This window comes from Pagrus pagrus (genome assembly GCF_965226575.1).
Source record: "Pagrus pagrus genome assembly, chromosome: 23".
NCBI classification, from domain to species: domain Eukaryota; kingdom Metazoa; phylum Chordata; class Actinopteri; order Spariformes; family Sparidae; genus Pagrus; species Pagrus pagrus.
The window spans coordinates 21482512-21502043 of NC_140205.1; the positions used below are offsets into that span (position 1 = coordinate 21482512).

The 19532-nt window shown below is 39.0% G+C and overlaps 2 protein-coding genes across 4 annotated transcripts; both read left to right on the top strand.

Moving 5' to 3' along the window:
- The first annotated feature begins 10 nt into the window (after nucleotides 1-10).
- golt1ba (golgi transport 1Ba) lies at nucleotides 11-10545 on the top strand. Of its 3 annotated transcripts, none has more exons than XM_084345541.1 (6): nucleotides 11-163; nucleotides 934-1025; nucleotides 3267-3445; nucleotides 5279-5360; nucleotides 5839-5873; nucleotides 8469-10545. In XM_084345541.1, exons 1-5 carry the CDS (start codon nucleotides 139-141, stop codon nucleotides 5845-5847), a joined length of 387 nt encoding a protein of 128 aa, XP_084201667.1. In that variant the 5' UTR covers nucleotides 11-138; the 3' UTR covers nucleotides 5848-5873; nucleotides 8469-10545. The 3 variants fall into 3 exon arrangements, with proteins under 3 accessions (XP_084201667.1, XP_084201666.1, XP_084201665.1); XM_084345540.1 differs by lacking the exon at nucleotides 5839-5873 and having other exon boundaries at nucleotides 8469-8519; nucleotides 10369-10545; XM_084345539.1 differs by lacking the exon at nucleotides 5839-5873.
- A 3281-nt stretch (nucleotides 10546-13826) lies between these two features.
- spx (spexin hormone) lies at nucleotides 13827-16155 on the top strand. The gene is made up of 6 exons (XM_084345438.1): nucleotides 13827-13879; nucleotides 14368-14451; nucleotides 14599-14656; nucleotides 15309-15371; nucleotides 15514-15600; nucleotides 15991-16155. Exons 1-6 carry the CDS (start codon nucleotides 13874-13876, stop codon nucleotides 16053-16055), a joined length of 363 nt encoding a protein of 120 aa, XP_084201564.1. The 5' UTR covers nucleotides 13827-13873; the 3' UTR covers nucleotides 16056-16155.
- Nucleotides 16156-19532: the final 3377 nt, after the last annotated feature.

Below are 19532 nucleotides of genomic sequence, written 5' to 3' on the forward strand. Positions count from 1 at the left end.
GAAGGTGTGTTTCCGGAAGACGTGGCTGTTGCTGCAGTGGCAGCTGTCATCTGAATTGTTCTTAAAGGATTGCAAGAACATCTACTCTACTATTAAGTCTAGTTCCGTCTCGTCTTCACCCGTCTATTCGACGTCAAGATGATTTCGCTAACGGACTCCCAAAGTAAGACTCTTTGTGTTGGAGCATCTCTGTGGCTTTGTGCCTTCTCTATCAAAGCCGGCTTTACCTGCTGCAGTTGGCTAACTAGCAGTTAGCTTTCAGTGAAACTGTGGCCCATATAGCTAACAGCTAACTCTAACTACAAACTGTGCGGCTGCTGACAAGCCTATGAGTTGAAAGTAAAATGCATTATTGTCGTGGTGGCGTATCTCAACAGCTCTGACCATATTCGAACAGGGTGAACAGCGGAGCTACTGCTGACATAGTTTCATTCTGGTTCTTATCAGAGATGTTGACGTTCATGTGTTTACTAATTATATTTCTAAAAAGAATACCTACATGTACATTGAAAATACCGTAAAGTTTGAATATCTTCATCAGAACTTTCACAGAAAGACAACTGTGTCACCGTGTGCTGTATCTGTCACATCTTTCGTTATCTAACTTAGATGAAACAAATAGTGGCCGCGAACACCTGGGAAACGGTGAGACATGACCATGACGTCATCACCTGTCTTCCCCTGTAGCACCTGTCTGTCTCCACGTTTTGTTGAAGTCAGTCACAGAATGAGGCAAATCTCACTCTCTGTGAGCCTCAGAGTTAAACAGTCAGTGGTATGCAAGAACATTTATGTTGGCTTTAAACCGTGGCCAGTCTACATTTTGTCATTAGAGCTCAGTGATGAACTCAGATGGAATAATTGAACTGTTCTGTGGTGTGTGTGTGTGTGTGTGTGTGTGTGTGTGTGTGTGTGTGTGTGTGTCTCCTGCAGAGATTGGAATGGGACTAACAGGCTTCGGCGTGTTTTTCCTCTTCTTCGGGATGATCCTGTTCTTTGACAAAGCTCTCCTGGCTATTGGAAATGTGAGTGTTTCTGCGCCCTTGACCTGATATTATCTGTGATGCTGTGACACAGGTGCTGCTCTCTGTCCTCCACATTAACTGGTGCTGACAGTGATACACATTTTAGTGATTTAAAGTATTATGTGTTCTAAAGTACGTAATGTTTTTATGTAAAGCATTATTAACACACGTAACCATGAGAAGTATCATACAACAAACTACCTGAACATGTGCAGTGATCAGAGTGCCGCCCTCTGCTTTTGAGAAATGATGAGTCAATCAAGTCCATTTTAAAACACACTCAACACACATGTAGAAGCTGGTTTCACACCATCGTTATTGTGCATAAAAACACCAGCATGAGACCTTGGTAGCACCAGAATTGACTCACCAGCATGTTCTTAAAGATTTGCTTTACAAATTCAACTAAAACCCATCAGCTTTACAAAATGTTCCTGTAAAATCAGCTAACTTCACTTGTTAAAAAATGTACAAACAGCTGCAGATGTAACTTTTCAAAGGGTAGTAGTAGGGCTGGGCTGTATGGCCTTATAATAATATCACAATATTTTTGGTCTTATAGAGATACATGATGTGTCTCGTATATATTGCCCAGCCCTAGGTAGTATACACATTAAAAATGAGTGGTCAAAACTGAAGCAGCAGATGCTAAGATGTCCTAACTTTAAGTCCCTAGTTTGGGTCAGACTCCAAATTTTCTGTATCCTACATTTGCTGATGAAAATGTATGATGCACAGTGTCTTTGTTAGACCCTCTATGCCATCTTCATACTTCACACCCCCACTTTGTAATGCAGACTTTCTGTTCAAGTCTGAATACTCTGATTCCAAAGTGAGGTAACCCTGATGACATCACAATAACAACATTCTGTGGCTTGACAAAGCTCCTCCAGAGCCACAGAAGAAATTATGCAACTCTTACAAATTGGCTTTGAAAATATGTATATATTCTTCCAAGTGAGGCATACAAAGACCAAACTTATGCTTTTATGTTCTTTCCAAGTGTTTATAGTACACAGCAATTTGTTGTTTTATCTGCTGAGCCTTTGAGATATCTGTTGCTCAGTCTTTCACCAACTAAATTCAGTTGTGGTAAACAGCAATATTTTATGGTCAGCACTGATGAAGTGTACAGGAACAATGTCCTCATTATGCCTCGGTCACACTACATAACTTTCTGTCTGGTAATCTGGAGTCTTGCAGTCTTGGTTTGCACACTACATGACTGATCAAGTCAAGTTGATTTGTGCAGCCCAAATGGGCTTCACAAACCCACATAAGTTGTTTGACAAGGGCAAATGATGCAAGACAATAAAAGTGCAAAATACAGTAATGACATTGAAAATCAGTCGTAAAAAGAAAGTGCACACAGAATACAAAAAAACAAATAAAACGATCGGTCAGTCATAAGTTGTTTATGTGCTGATTTGCTATTTTTAAAAAAGGAAGAAAAAGAAAAGAATATGAGTGAGAGGATGGATGAGGATGAGTAGAAAGCGAGGATTATTTTTGCACTGAAAATGTAAAACTGCCTGCTCGTATTGTGGTTCAGCAAGGACAGCACGGTTACAAATACTGCTCATGTGAATGTATTCCCACAGAAACTGTAAGCAACCATTGTGCCTGCTTCATACAAAAAGTTGCATGATAAGAGTGGGTTCAGAGAGCTGACTGTACTTTCCAATGCCACATGTAAAAACTATGATATATAAATATTATATACTAATAATATATACTTATTGTACATTTGATAGTATTGAGAGTACAAAGCCATAAAAAACCAACAACAGATCTGCAATAAGATTTTCATCCCAAGCCTGCACAGATATTAACATTATTATTAATCTGTTGGTATGAGATGAGTGACTTTTCTTCATCAGCACTATGTGCAGTAAATTAAAGAAGGAAAAAGAATACTAAACTTACTACTATTATTTTGTGTGCCTGGCTTTTTTTTTTTTTACTTTTTGCCATGGTATCAAATATCCTTTTTTATACTAGTATTTGTATGTCATTTAAAACACTAGTAGAAATGAAAATGAAAGTGTGTCCCTCTTCCTAACCAACCAGTGCTTACTTGCAGCCTGATTGGACACACAAGATCCAGCAGAAAAAAGGTCTAAAATTCAGAATAGATTCATAAGTCAAGTTATTGGAAAAGGTTTCTGTGTCCCTGTAGTTTCAAAGAACCAATACTTGAACCACTTGCTCATATTGGACCACCTGCTTTTTTTGCTATAGATCTTGTTTGTCGCTGGACTTGCCTTTGTCATCGGGCTGGAGAGGACCTTCCGCTTCTTCTTCCAGAAGCACAAGATGAAGGCCACCAGTTTCTTCCTCGGAGGTGTGTTTGTGGTGCTGATTGGCTGGCCCATCATCGGAGTTGTGCTGGAGATCTACGGCTTTTTCCTCTTGTTCAGGTAAGAGGAAACAACAGGGCAGTGTTTTTTGTTTTTGTTGTTTAGTGGTGATCCAGAATGAAAATCTGGAATTCATTGGAATGTTTCTTTACTTGTGAAGTGATAGACAATTTTAATTTAAGTTAACAATGTTTGTTTTTGTGCAAAAGTAAACAAACAAAAAAAATATATTAAAACAACCTTTCATTTTCTGAAGCAGGTTGAAATAGATATTTAGTACTCAGTTTCTCAGCAGTTAATCACATTTCCGGCTTATTGTCACTCTGCACAACAAACTTTGATCTTAAAGTGAAACTCGCCAAAATGCAACCTAGGCTTTTTTTGTGAAGGAACCCGAGTCAAACCTTCGTGTAAAAGCATGTTTACGACGAAAAAGCCACTTTTAAGATTTACCATATTTTCGTTTTCGGGTCAAAATCATTTTCAATGCCATGCTAGGGGCAACTTTACGGTAGCATCAAAATCGCTATTTTTAAAACACTAAGTAGTAGTATCACCAGGGTCTCTACACATGATCACGAGCATTGAGAACCTTGGACACAACCTTGGCACAGAATTAACTAAAAAGAAGGTTTTTGAACAACTCACGGAAGCAGTAGCTTGTTCCCCTCGCCGCCATCCTGCCAGTCGAGATGCGTCGATCACCGAGCAACGTAACGTGGAGCTTTCCACCTTTACTCTCCTCCATGTTACGTCACACTCAGGGATCGACGCTTCTCGACTGGCAGGATGCCATTGAAAATGATTTTGACCCGAAAACAGGATGTTGGGCTGGGACGTAGTGTTGGGAGGGGCTTGATTTGAAAGATGTGACTGAGGGTGGATCCCAGTTTAGGGACTCTATCCTCTAAAGTCAAGTCAGCTCTCCCAAATGCAGTCCAGACTTTTCTTTGCCAGATTTGTTGCAGTCAGTTATAGTCAGTTGCAGTCAGTAATATGGGTATAGGTTCCGTCGAGCCTTCAGGTCCCAAGAGTCTTCATGCTCACCGGATCCAGTCCCTAAATTGTGATGCAGCTAGAGACATGATTGAGGCTGGTTTGTAGGGGTGTCACGATTCTTCAAATCTACGATTCCATTTGACTTTTGATTTTAAGGTCTTTAAGAGTCTTATGAGATTTACTCACCAAATTGAAATTATACCCACATTGGTGGCTTGGTGGACTTGGTTCTTACTACATTTACAGTAGTCGTAGAAGCTGTACTAGAGAAAATGAGACACACTATGTATCTGGGACTTAGGAACTGACAGCAGATTCTTCCGTGTAACGTGCCTGAAGTCACCACGATGTCAACAACAGGGAAATAAGCCACACTTAAACAACATTTATCCATAGACAGGATGGCTGTTAATGATCTCGAGCTATACTGTGTGTTCAACGTCACAATTTATTGATCAATAGAAATGACTTGGGACCAAAGTCTGGCCTTTGATAAGCCCTGCAACGAGGGATCTGGGAAACATCTCTGATCTCTAACTCTGACTGTCCTTTGCTACAGACACTTGTTTGTCCTCCTGCACACAGTATAGTGTCTGCAAGTGCAGCTGCAGGTTACCGGTAAGGTAGCTGTCGCCTCTGTGTTTTCTGTAGTGGTATTCCTATCCTTTGGATGCACGCCAGGTATGCAGAAGTCGGCTCGTGCGTGGTGGTTGTCAATACTGCATTCCATTTTGGTTGTCCAAATTGAAGGCTCATTTCGATCAATTTTCAGAATCGTGACACCCCTGCTGCTTTGGTTAAATTACTCTGAATTTCATGAATATCTGTATTCAGACTCCGACTAACTTCTCTCTGCCCCCCCCCCCCTTTCTCTTTCACTCTCATCACATCTAGGGGTTTCTTCCCAGTTGTAGTTGGCTTTATTAGAAGAATACCTGTCCTCGGCTCAATCCTCAACCTGCCCTTCATCAGTGCAGTAAGTATTAGCCCGCACTGCAGCAAGCCTGCAGCTCTGCTTTGTTTATACGCAGCATGGCTCTTTTTCTTGTTTATTAATCACCCTGTTCAAACACCACAACAGATTAACCAATATGCCCCGATCAGAGGACCGCTCAGCTCCTGCACATCACAGTCGGTTAAATAAAACAATGCTTGCAGTTGCCGTGGTTAAGTAATCCATTTGGAGACTGCCTGTAAAGGTAGATGACTCGAAATCTGAGTACACATGGCAAAAGTGTTTTGGAATTTCAACAACAAAAAGGCAATTTGAGAAATGAAACAATGTCAGGGTCACCTGGGCTCCAGTACTGAAAATGCATGAGGTCTCCAGTGGGGACTGTTACTGTCAAATCCAGAACTACAACTAAGTAGACACATAGCTGTGTGGCTAATGAACATGCTCACACTATGCTGTTTTGAGGTGAATGTCTCTGTCTTTGTGTTTTTTATTAAAGCCTTCGTAAGGCTCTGAGGACAATCAGCAGTCGTGGTCAGTCACTGCCGATTTTCCCTTGCATGCTAACATATTTAACACGCTTTACAATATCCAGAAAACAAGCGCCTCATGATAGAAGAGAAATAGATATTTCTTATTCGGGGACCTGGTAATCCTCCTTTAAAATATATTTTTTATGTTAATTCATTTTTTTTTACTTTAAAGGCACACGCTACAGGTAAATACGATGATTTGTGAATTGCTCAAGCTTGAGACATAATAAATTTCTTCTTCTTTACCATAATACATAATTTCATTAACAAGATTTAAATGCAAGTATGAAGTGCACGTTATCCATTTTCAACATCTTTGCAGCCTTTTCTGAACTTTATTTAAAGATGCACAGCTAAATTCCTCAGTGTGTGTTTAGGTAGTGCTGGAAGATTGATGACATAGTGACTGTAATCGTAGTCAACTGGACTTGATTCAGCTTCTTGAAGACATTTCAACTCTCATCCAAGAGGCTTCTTCAGTTCTGACTAACTGGAGGAGAGTTGCAGGCTTTTAAACTCTGTGTGGGAGTGTCCTTACAGAGTCGTTAAGGACACGTGTGAGCTCTGAGTTTCAGAGTCTTTAGGGCCACTTGTGAGTCATTGACCCAACCAGCTATCATGTGGGTTGTTCTGACTAGGTGGGTCAAGATGTGAATGGGTGTTCTCAGAGTTCACATGTGACCTTAACGACTCTGTAAGGACACTCCCACACAGGGTTTAAAGCCTGCAGCTCCCATCCAGTTAGTTAGAACTGAAGAAGCCTCTTGGATGAGAGACGAAACGTCCAGGTGCCTACGATATAGCACATAGAATTGACATGATGTCTAAGAACCTTTATCTACATACTGGTGATAAGCTGTTACAACTGCCAGTTAGTGAGCAAGCTAGCTTTGTACAGTAGCTAACCAGGCAAAAAAGGATTAAATATTGGTACCAAGATACTAACATTACATAAGTACCATGAACTGAGAGTAAACCGAGGGTCACTGTGAATCAGTTTATAGGCTGGCAGTGCAGAGTTACTGTATACTGAACTGGATGTTGCAACAAAGCTAATATTTTGCTGTTGCCTTGGCTAAGCTTCCCTCACAGTTTGACATACCTGGTTCAATAAAATAATATGACATCTTCCTCTGTTTTGGACTTGAAGGCTCTTGAGAGACCACTGTAATCAGTAATTATATATCACACAACAAAAGGCTCATTTATACTTACTGTTCAGAATGTATGGCTGAAAAAATATCAGATAATGAAGAGTGCTCGATTCAGTGACGTTGGCAAATGTCACAACAAAAGACAAATGTCATTGTCAATAATCGGTTCCTGATTATTGATTATTATTATTATATCAGTAAATCCATTGTAACCATACAACATCTTAAAACCCACATCCAGTGTTGTTAATGAGATAATATTATAATGACAGCTCTTTAATGGAAGTGCTAGCTTGGCTACACCCGTCATTCCCATGACCCTAACCTTGTAGGTTATAGTGGTCCCTCTAGAGTCTCCCATTTTGTCTCTCTGGGGGTCGCATTCCTCAAAGGTTGGAGCTTTCAAGGCAGTTTGCATTATGCAAAATTCAAAGTTCACAAAGTTGAAGTCAAACGAAGCTTGATGCATCTTTACTTTCCTCTGCCTTGAATTAGGAGAAAGATCAGCATTAGAAAGGACAAAGCAGTGAATCAGAGAAATAAAACGTTCTTTTATATTTTATGGCTGTTACATTCTAAAGCACAAATAAACATGCCTGCAACTCTGCACAGCCATCTGGATTCTGTCTATGCCGCTGGAAAAGCACACTTCATCCTGTCTGCTGTTTGTCTCTCTGCTCTGTGTGTGTGTAGCTCAGCCCCACCCTCAGTCAAACACACACAGACCTGCAGCTCTTTATACATCCATGACAGACCGGGAGCAGAGGGGAGAGATGGAGACAGCAATGTAACCTGGTCACCACGTTTTTTTAGACCGTGCATCCTTTTTGGTATTTCCACACTGGTTTCCTTTTTCAACACAGCAAAGTACCAAACAAAAAAAACAAAAAAAAACAGGCAAAGAGCAAGATCTTTGTAGACAAACATTATCACACACTGCAGTGGGTCTAAGGTGATGATTGACAGGGATTACTTTTGTGTGAGTTTATACACATTGTTTTTTGGGAAAACCTGCATTATTTGCAGTATATCTTTTGAAAGGCTTTGTTTGTTTGTTTTTTGAAATACTAAAATTGAGAAATCCAATTTCAAAATGTCAAATTCTTAAACTGAAATCTAAGGTCTTCAACTTGTGCACAAATTTTCAATGAAATCCTGTCTAAATAATTTCCATGTGATACAACAAAACAAGCAAACATGACGGCAAGTTACTCTGTTTGTCCTATTCACCTGTGGTGTGTCCCCTTAAGTATGCATGCTTACCATTATAAAATGCAGGAAACTTGGGAAACGGTGCAATCCAGGCATCAGTTTAATTCACACTAATATTTTGCATCTCATCAACAGTTCACGTCTGTGTCATATCATGCTTCATACATGAGAAAAGCAACTCAGCAAATCAACCAGATGACACTTAACATGGTTTCTTTCTTTTCTTTCAGTACGTGGACAAAGTGGGCGAGAGCAACACCATGGTATAACAGAGACTTTTTGTACCCAGAGGAGGCTGTTTGAGTACAGCAGGTTTTTAAAAGCAACACAAAATCCCATCGGGCTGATTGAAAGCAGCAAAGATATACGTTCAGATTCCTCCCCCCTCCTGCAGGCAAAGACTGCTCTCTGTCTGTCTGTAATTTCACTGGTCAGTGCTACCAATCAAAGGTTCATCAGAGCGTTGCACCACCAGTCTGTTACTAAAGGGTGGAGTGACTAAGGTCACTACAAAAAATATTTCAAATGCTATTGATCCCTTCCCCATTGAGTGCATCTGGCATGAAAATGGAGGATGGAAGACTCCCTCAAAGCACCATTGACTCTGTCTACGTGACTTTCTTACTCTGTGGAAGAAACAGACAAAACCACTATTCCTCCACACGGATGAGAAGTGGACCGACAGCTTGCCATATTGTCACATTTCTGTGCCTGTGCTTTAACTTTATTTTGGACGAGAGCTTTTAAGTCCAGCATTTTGTCTCTTTGCAGTTATTCTGTGACACTTTGATCCTTTTTGTCTTGCAACTATTTGAATACCAAGTGTGGCTGTTGTAATATTTTCCCTTTTCCCGTAATTTCTGTTTACGGTTGGCTAAATGAGAACCTAAGTATAAATTATTTTTCAAAAGATCATTGCTTCACTTAATGAAAGTGAGTTGCTCTGGGATCATACCAGTATTTGTTGCTACTATTACTACTACTGTTATAATGACAGTCTGGTCACACCAGAAAGAGGCAACATCTAATTCACAATGACACATGGATGCTCAGGTTCATCCAGGTGGTGCTGGAAGCTTGATAATGTTTGTCTACTTACAAGACTAGCATCAAACTGCTGTAGCTGGTGAGCTAACAGCTAACACACTAGCCAGCCAGGAACATGCTGGTGATAGTCTATCACAAAAGCTCTCCAAACTAGTTTGTTTGCTAACTGTCAGTAGCAAGCTAGGTAGCTCAGTTGTTTACTGGAAAATACTGTAGGTTCACACAGTTAAATCAAGAAACATGTTTGTACTATTGTCTCTTGTCTAATAACTGTCCACACACCATGTGTCTTTAGCAGAGCAGTTAACACTCTAGCAGAGCAGTGTTAAATGAAAGTGGATAATGTGACGCTGCTAACAAGCTATGATAGCTTCCTCTGATCTGGACTGTCAAGCTCTCCGTTTCCACAAAGGTCAACTTTGTTGAGAAGATTTGCTGCCGTGTAAAAGCGGACCAAAGTTGAACTCCAGTCTTCAGCTGTTTTTAAATGCTGGTGTGACCATGCCTGCCTTGCTGTTTTCCCAAGCATATCATCAGTTTTTGGACTTCTGATCTTCTGGGAAGCAATTTGCTCCTTATTGCTAGTCTGTCACCAGAAACTTTTTATTGGCACAGTAGCAGCCTATTTTATGCAAGAAGAAGTTTCTCACAAAAGCAATTAAACATAAGAGCAAGGAAACGTTTCCAAAACTTAATGTTCATTGTAATGGATTCTATGAGCAGCGTGGTTTAATTCTCTGCACGTTGATTTTCATAGCTTACTGGAAGGTGGAAAACTAAAAAATGTATAGTGTGCTTTGGAAAATGCCCAGTGATATAAAGTATACACCATTTGTTTTTAAAGCATATTTCTGGTCTATTTGAACTTGGGTCTTAAGCCAAAACTACCAAACTAAGACCCAAGTTGTAATAAACTTACCTAATAATAGACTAAAACATGTTGATGGTCCTTTTTAAAGCAGAAGAACCTCACTGGAAGAATTCTGACAGCTTTACTGAAGTTTTTGTGTAAACAGATCAACTCTTTTCACTCTACGCTGCATCTCTCCTCAGTCGTTTGTTCATCCATAACTCTCTGTTCAGCTTGGGAGAGAAATGTCTACATCACCCACATCAGCCCCCACACCCAGGAAGTGGATTCTTCAGCTGTGGGTCTTTTTGTTCAGCGCATCCAGAAAACTGAAGTTCCACGTGAAATGACAATGTTTTCTTGTATGGCACTTTTGTAATATACTATGGAAGTGAGCTTTGTATCTGCCATCCATGTTGTTCTAGTCATTTATTTGTGTCTTGTTGTTGACTCTATACATACACTGTAAATCAGATTTCTCATCACCTATATAGATTTGCTAAAGTTCAAGTAGTGAACTGTTAAAGAGACTGTGCAAGGCTGAACTTAAACAGTAAAGATAGATGTAGGTGATATGAGCCCATATGGTCATGTCGATCGGTCATGAACTTGAAGCCTGAAACTTCTTCATGAAGAAATCTGCTCTGAATATTCAAACTAGTGCCAGTCTGTTATAACACTTTATAATAACCATCATTAACAAATGCTAAATGTATAGTTAATAAACATTAGTTAATAGTTATTTCACTGTTAACAAACAATGAAATACTTAATAAACCTTTATTAACCAATTGATTATTGTCAAGTTACACCTGACGTTTTTGATACTTGGTTCATAAATACTGTGTAGTTCATTTATAAACATCTGGATGACTATTATAAAGTTAGTTATAAACCTTTACAACTGATTCATAAAAGCATTTCATTGTTTGACGGTCAAATAAGTTAACTGAAGTTTAAAGGGGCACTTCGTACTTTTTGGAGAAGAAATTAGAACTCAAGAATATTCACAATATTTATGAGGTAATACAGAGAATAAACCAGCTGTTTTCAGAAGATAATAAGGTCCCTGAACACTGTCTGAAGCTAGAAAGGTGGCGGGGTCCGCCGAGTTTTTTTATTCAGTTTGTTTAGGCAGAAAAACAATCAGCCAATGAAGATCTTTCTCTGCTCATTAAAATGTCTTCCCCAAAACTGCAGAGTGATCCTTTAATTAACTTAAGGTTTAGCATTTATTAATGATGGTTATTATAAAGTGTTACGGCATTCACTTCATAGTTGCAATAATTAGTCAAGAGAATATATTGTAAACTACTACTCCATTAATTGTCATTTTTCAATCAAAAATGTCAAAAAACAAAAAGCTTTCCTGGTTCCAGGCTCTTGAATGTGGATTTGCTGCTTTTCTTTCTTATATATGACAGTAAATGCAAAGTCTTTGGGTTTTTAACTGGTGGTTAGACAAAAGACACAATTTGAAGATGTCCTTTTGGACTCTGAGAAATTGTGATAAGCATTTTTCACTATTTTTGACATTTTATTGACTAAACGATTCATTAATTTAAATTGAACATTAAAAAAAACTTTCCATATAAAACTTATGAGGAAAGATCTGAGGCACTCAAGAAGGGAATGATTAAAGAGCCTTTATTGGTGCATGGTTTCAGCCTAAAAGGCCTTCGTCAGGGCAAGGGCAAAGTGTTTGTCAGTCAGCTCTGCTCATTGTTAAACAGGTATTCAGAGACAGCTGCTCAGTATGAGCAGGTAGGCGGTCACATGATCAGCATGACCTGCTAATGACAGAAAAAAAGATCAAGATATGGCAGACTCTGTGCAACCAAAGGGAAATCTGCACCACACAATTTAACATCATTAATTTAACAAATAATCCAAAAAAACATACATAATACATTCATGTAATAAATATTAAGCTTGGTAGAGGACTGAGAAATGACTTATTTCTCTCCCTAAGGACCTGAGAGACAACAGAACTGTCAGTTCTAAAAGAAAACAATTACAGAAAGGGAGAGAGATCCAGTTCGCCATTCAAACCTGGGTAATATGTAGCTTTCAATGTGTAAATCCAAAATGACTCTCTCTGTAGGAGTGTTTTGAGCCTGTCTCCACCCCTGATTGAGTTTTCTATGCTCTATACCTGATATCTTTAAAGATTACAACTGCCATGATCTGCATCTTTATAATGAACAGCCATGGGATACTGGGGATTGCCAGTTCTTATTGCATACTTATGCTCAGCCAATCTTGCCTTCAAGTTACGCTTTGTTCTCCCAATATAGAAATGGCCTCATGGACATTCAAGTCTGTAAACAACATATGAGGTATTGCAATTGATAAATGAATTCATATCGAACTTACGACCAGATGTAATGTCAGTAAAGTAGTTAGCATTTATCATGTTACTGCAGTGGTTACAATGTCCACACTTGTGATTACCTTTTCTGGTGGCGAGCCAAGACTTTCCATATGTTTCAGTGCCATGATGCGCGTGCAGTACTGGAGCTGTGAGTCAAAGAAAAACTGACTTGGATGTCAGTAGGTTGGTTGGATGGTTAAAGCCCTCTTTGCATAAGACTACAATTCTGATGTAATAAGTAGTTTTGATTTTTGATTTTATTTTTTCATGCCTGAAACATTGAAATATAATGACGCTGTATCCAAAAACATATCGAAGAGTGCAAAATTCTCCTCGAATCACTAAATAATGGACAAAAAGAAATCTTCAGAAACAGCAGAGTTCTTGTTATATCATGGCAGCTGGCTGTGACCACCACTGACGCACCATTAATACAATAAGGCTGAACGTTTTGGAGTATAACTGGATTATGTACATATCTATCCTCTCGTATCTCACACCAATTGAATGAATGAAATTAAAAACCCAAAACTAAATCAGTTTCAAAAGCTGGAGCTACTTAAAGCTTTATTTGAAATCAGATATACTGACCACATCTATATGTTCTGATGAAGAAATTCAGCTTTTGTGTGTCTGGCTAATGAACTAACGAACCGCTTGTTGAGAGTGAAAGATCATTAGACTAACAACAATTTATAAACACCAGCTTAACTCAAATCTCAGTGTCACTCAGTAGATGTTGGAGCTTTGGATGGATGGAGTTGGTCAGCTGTCCCCACTGGATGAGGTGAGGTGGAGAGCAGTGAGGGGCCTCAGTGCTGCTCGGTGTTCAGTCGCTGCCCCGGCTCTTAATGATGTCAGTGTACATCCATACATTATGAAGTGTGGCCCCTTGATTCATAAAATCCAACTCTCATCTCTCTGTGTTTGGCTCCAGTGAGCAAGGTGCAAACATATCAATATTCTCTGTGAGGGGGGATTACAGCTCATATCGACCGTGACAACATCACCCAGAGCCACTCCGCACTTTACAATAAGGGCCTGCAGCTGCACCGTGAGTAATTTGGAGAAAGTCCAGCGGGGAGCAGAGAGTGCTTATGACAGCTGTTTTAATTCAGAAATATTTACAGTACACTACTGCTCCCGGTGAAAGGAGCAGAATTGATCGGCGACTCCGTCCATTCACCCTCCTGGCCGCCCCCGTTTCATCAAATTGGCGTGACCTATCGCTGCTGTCGTCACGGGGGAGCGCGGAGCAGAGAGCGCGTATAAATACAGGGAGGGACATCACCGCCAGAATCCAGCCTGAAGCTTTGACTCGCTCATCCTCTGCTGGACTCCGGACCCACAGGACCCCTGACAGCATGAAGGTGAGTTGATTGCACCAAAAGTTTCGGTTGGACTCGGGGAAGAAATCTGCCCATGGAGGGATTTCTTTCCCTTTTCCAGCATCTTTGTGTGTTTGTTGAGGTTGTATCCAGGACATTTGGCGACGTAGAGGAGTGGAATAGACCTACACTGTCCTGCAGAGCTGCTTTACAGGGAACCAGGTTTATATATTTAAAAGGAGGAGGCGATCATTGTAGCCAAAGCTTTCCCGGTACTTTACGCATCATCTAATTGCTGATAATAAAACTTTTTTTTTCTAATCAAAGTTCGTATCTTCAGTTCATTCATGATAAACTACTTTGCACTTAACTTTAAGTTTGTCCGTGAATTTAAGGTTATGATTCCCGATGTGCGTAAACTTGTCCTAATGCGTTGATTACGCATCAGAGTGAGTCTTCCTCTCAGGATGCGGCTGTGTTAAATATTGTGGACTAAAGCGTTTGTTCCCCTCTGTCTTTACCTCCCGCAGGGTTTTAGGACCATCACATTAACTTATGTACTGAGCCTGTTACTTCTGTCGTCGTTTATCTCACAGTCGTGGAGCGCACCAAAGGTAACGCTGCTTTATTTCTCTGTGTTAAACTCGTGACTGTGACTGTTTCTCTCCATCAATGAAGCAAAGAGCTCAAACTGAACCGACTGCCTGTTCGCCAACAGAAGTTCAGGTAACGAAGCACTTCTGTCTGTTTCTTCATTAAAGGGCTCTTTCCAGCGGAGAAACTGGACCCCGCAGGCGATGCTGTACCTCAAGGGCACTCGTATGTATGAACCTACTGATCCCATGTATGGAGACCCGAAGTGTTCAATATTCAATTAATAAATACGGCATGATGAAATAAATAATCTTATGAATAATTACAGACGCAATGTGTAATTTAATAATGACAGTTTGTTTTTTCAAAATGAAGATTTACTCGTGTCTTTAAAGTTTTATTTCATCGTGCCAGCCTGTGAAGTCTTTGTCTGCCAATCAAGACAAACAAGGCACAGTTTATGTTTTTCAGATTATGTGATGAAAAACTCAAAAATCACAAACATATTAACAAATTAAATTAAACAGATTCATAAAAAAAAAAACACCATGGTCATTGTGGAATATAAACAACTGTAGCTGAATTAAGACGACTCTTTTATTGTGAAAAAATTAACTTAGTTTGAAAATCATTGTTTTGCTATCATGGGTATATTGCATTTTGTGGTACTGGCTACTTATTTATTTTTATTTAGTTCATAATATCATACATATTTCTTGAACAGCTGAGTGCTGTAGGTCTCCATGTTTCTCTTGCTACAAGGAGACAACCAAATTTGCACCGACACAAAGATAACTCCTTTCTTATTTGTTTCAGGACATTGACTGCACTTAAAAAAGTGAGAGCTGCTGCATGTTTTCTTTTTCTTTTATTCCAGAGGGACGCAGGTTCATCTCAGAGGACCGGAAAGAAGGAGATGTGTACGACACCTTACACTTAGGTACAACACACACTTAACAAAACTGTTTGTGTACAAACTGTCTTTATTTTATGGGAACAATTAATAAGAACGTTTCCAAAACATTCAACCTGAGTCCATGATCAGACGATCATTTGTGTTTTTGGTGTTTCTTCCCCGTCAGAGACTCGTAGTCAGAACACAGAGAAGCTGAGCGTGGATCAGGCAGCCACCGTCCTGCTCAACTTCCTGCAGCAGGCCAGAGAGGGAGGTGAGATCTGTACATCTGTACATTCAGGTCATACTTCAGGACTGAGGTCTGGTTGGAGTCTAAACTTAAAAAAAGAAAGGAAAAAATCTACTCCCTGTATTTATGTATTTATATATTTATATCAATCTAGCAAATTATTATCCAAATGGTTAACTCATCTGTATGTTTATTGCAACGCCATTTTTGTGACATGAAAAATGTTACAAAGGTCTAATTTCAAGTCAAGTAGGGACCATTATTGATGTGATACACAGTATCAGCACACATTTCTATACTATGGGGGGTTTCCTTTGATTTTAACGTACCTTCTACAGTTTGAAACATAAACTTTTCCCTCTGGGCCACAAACATTGAAGGTCTTTAATGTTTATTCCTCTTTCTTTCATGTAGCTGATGAAAACCCAGATGAGGTGTATTTCCAGGAGCTGCCGGTGTGGAAGAGAGAATATTTCTGATACTCTTTCATACATGGTCATTGATTTTGAATGTAAGATGTTCGGTTTTGCGTGAGAAGAGCTGTTTTGTAAATATGAATTTTCTGACTATGTTCAAAATGTGATGTTTTAATAAAAAGAGTTTGAATTCCTAGCACTACTCGTCTGAGAATGTCTGAGTTTTTAAACTTCCTTAACAAATTATGAAAGTATCTACTGACTATTATAATGTCAAAGTATCAAATAAAAATACAGTATTTATGATGGTAAATCACACCAGGCCTACATAGCAGAGCTCATCACCAGACATCAGTGTTGGACCTCAGTAATGCTCTTACGTTGAGTCAGCAATAATGTTGTTAAACAGGAGGAGGACAGAAATACTCAAAAATATTTACATATACTTGACAGAAACAAACAACTGAACAATGGATACAGGAACACAGAATCAGAAACTATAATGTTTTAAATTTCACTATCTATAAGGCAGACAAGACGAATAGTCAAGCTGCTAGAGTTTTTGGATTGCATCACAACATATACCTGTCAAATGCTTAGCTGATGAAGACAGTCTCTTTGTTCTGTATAACCTGACTGAAGGAAGCATGCATTATGATAATGACAGTAGTCCAAGGAGGGAGCCCTGGGAAACACCACACTTAAACTGAGCTTCAGAACAGGAGTTTGGGTTGCGTGAGGGGAAATTGGTAAACATACCGAGCATGAGTGATATCAGTGAAGTGAGGTGTCTGCACAGAGCCCAAAGGATAAACACCCACCCAGCCACGGTCTGTTCACCCTGCTGCCATCTGACAAAAGATACAGAAGTATCCGCTGCCATACCACCAGACTATAAAGCAGTTTCATTATCCATCCTATGAGACTCCTCTATTCATCCTCCACAGGCCAACATTAAGTTTTTTTTTATTTGTGTGTAGCATAACGGGACTACAGCTTGCACTTTGTTGTAAAACCTTGTGTTGTAGAATGATTGATAGCACTTGTGACCATGCTTTTGCCATAAGGGCCCCTTGTCTTTGGAACAACCCACCTGAGGAGATATGGCTCACAAAAGCAGTAACTTCTTTTAAACCACTTCTCAAAACTCATTTAGTAACACTTAACAAAGAGGTACACAAAAATGTGAGTAATTACTGAGGAGCAAGTAAGGAATGAATCAGGAACAACATGATAGTTAATGAATCATTAATGAGTAATTCCTGAATAACTGTTATTTCAGGACAATATAGTAGTTAATGGTGAGTTACTGGAGAACAGACTGGAGATAATACATGAATGAATCATTAGGTAATAATTAGTTCATAAATAGAGAGATACAATAATGATACAATACTTTGGAGTTACTGACTAGTCTCTCATTACTTTATGATTAGATATTAAGTATTTCCTGGGAATTCACAATTAAATCTTTAATATCAGACCAAACATAGCAGCATTCTCAAAAAATATTCTAATAATTAAATTCCCAATGCATATACACCATATTCACATCCAAGTCATATTCCTTAGTATTAGTGTTGTTTGCACCTTAAAAGTAAGTGTCCTCTTCCGTGGACTTGGCCTTGAAACCTGCCACCCTCGTATACAATAATTAGGCTACTGCTCATAAAATATGTGCACATTAAAAGAATGTATGCCTGCACATAAGTGCACAAGAACACAATTTAATGCCAAAACAAACCTATAAAAGAATAGCTGGGCTTTTTTCCTAGTCACCTGTGACTGCATTGTGTCATTAAATATTCAAATGAGGTATCATCTCGACAGATTTAAGCAAAGTAACAGCTGTTTTTGCTGACCAAAACCAATTGAAAAACTCAGGAACATGTTAGCAATGATCTATGTTAGATTTCCATGTAGTTTAAGACAGATCAGATGACTTTTAAACATTCTAGCTCATCCAAGAAAAAGAGAGCATCACAACACTCATCTGTATAAAAGCTGTCTGAGTTTACAGTGACATTGCTCCTGTGTTTTTGTGTGTCATTAATTAAAATGCCCCCTGCTACAGCAGGAAACCTGTAACTATGATGACTTAAGGTTGGTGATAACCCAAAAATTGTGACTTTATGGCAGAGAATATGACATTGGGTTTTGCGAATGTTCACCAAAATAGACATAAATAAACAACATATTTATTCAGCTACATTAATTTTATCATTAACACACACACACACACACACACACACACACACACACACACACACACACATATATATATATACACTGTATATATACACCCTGACATACAGCCTGATTCATTTATTACTCACTCAGTTCTCAGTCCTCACTCAACTACTCACATTTGTGTACCTTGTACACTTGTTTTTATTAATTCCTTTTAGTCTTGATGTCCTTTTATTCTTTTTACTGTTCTTAATCTATTTATCTGTTTCTAATTCCTCTCCTTTAATGCTTTTATTGTTATATGTATTTCTTATGCTTTTATTCATATTGTCACTTTGTGTTTTGCCTTCTTGTCTTAACTTCTTCTCAGTCTGGCCTTCCTTGTTTTTGGCTTGACTGTGGAGTGTTATATTGTCTTCTTGAGTTTCCTGCTTTTGATTTGTCTGTCAAAACACTTTGTAAACTCTGTTTTAAAGGTGCAATATAAATAATGCTATTATGAAAGTTATTTTCAATAAATGATTCTTGATCTTCTTCATTATTTCTACCAATCAGATGGTGACCATTCTGTACACACCCAGCACAAGCACTGGGTGTACATTCATGGAAAGTGTTCCTGACTGTCCTGGTTGCTTCTTCATCCTCATCGTGGTCCTTCACAGCCCCGTGTTGTGGGCCAGAGTGGAGGGAGGTTTGGGAGATGAAAGCAGCGAGGACTGAGGATCATGTCTGAGGAGACTAAGGATTTCCAGTTGTTGTAAATTACACTGCCTAAAATTTATTAAAGTATTAGAGTAATGCTAATGTACTAATACTCTCGTGTCTGAATGGGAGCAAATCCCTGAAGCCAGGTTCCAAAATCTAGTGGAAAGCCTGATACCAGAATATTGTTAGCTGTTACAGCTGCACATTAATGAACATGTTTTTGAAATCATATGCTCAGCTGTCTCTTTCATAATATCTCACAACAAATCCAAGACTTCTTTCTCTGTTCAACGCAGGATATTGATATATTACATATTAAATATGTTAAAGATATGGGTATTGGCATTTTTTAATTTCAGCTGATACAAAAACGTTATTATAGAAGTTTTCAATGGTCCAGCTAAATGCTGCAAGAGATACAAGCATTTCATTTAAAAGTAGCCATATGTTAATAATGTACTACACTGAGTGATAACACACACTGTGGTTGTAACGTGTCACATCAAATCATCTAGCAAAATAATCAATAGAAACCATTTCTCATATGGACATAACATTCACTTATTTTTCAAACAAAAGCTCAACAGTACCTTTATGTACTGAGGGAATGCAAAGTCTGGGTGACAGTGACACAGGCAGCCAGGA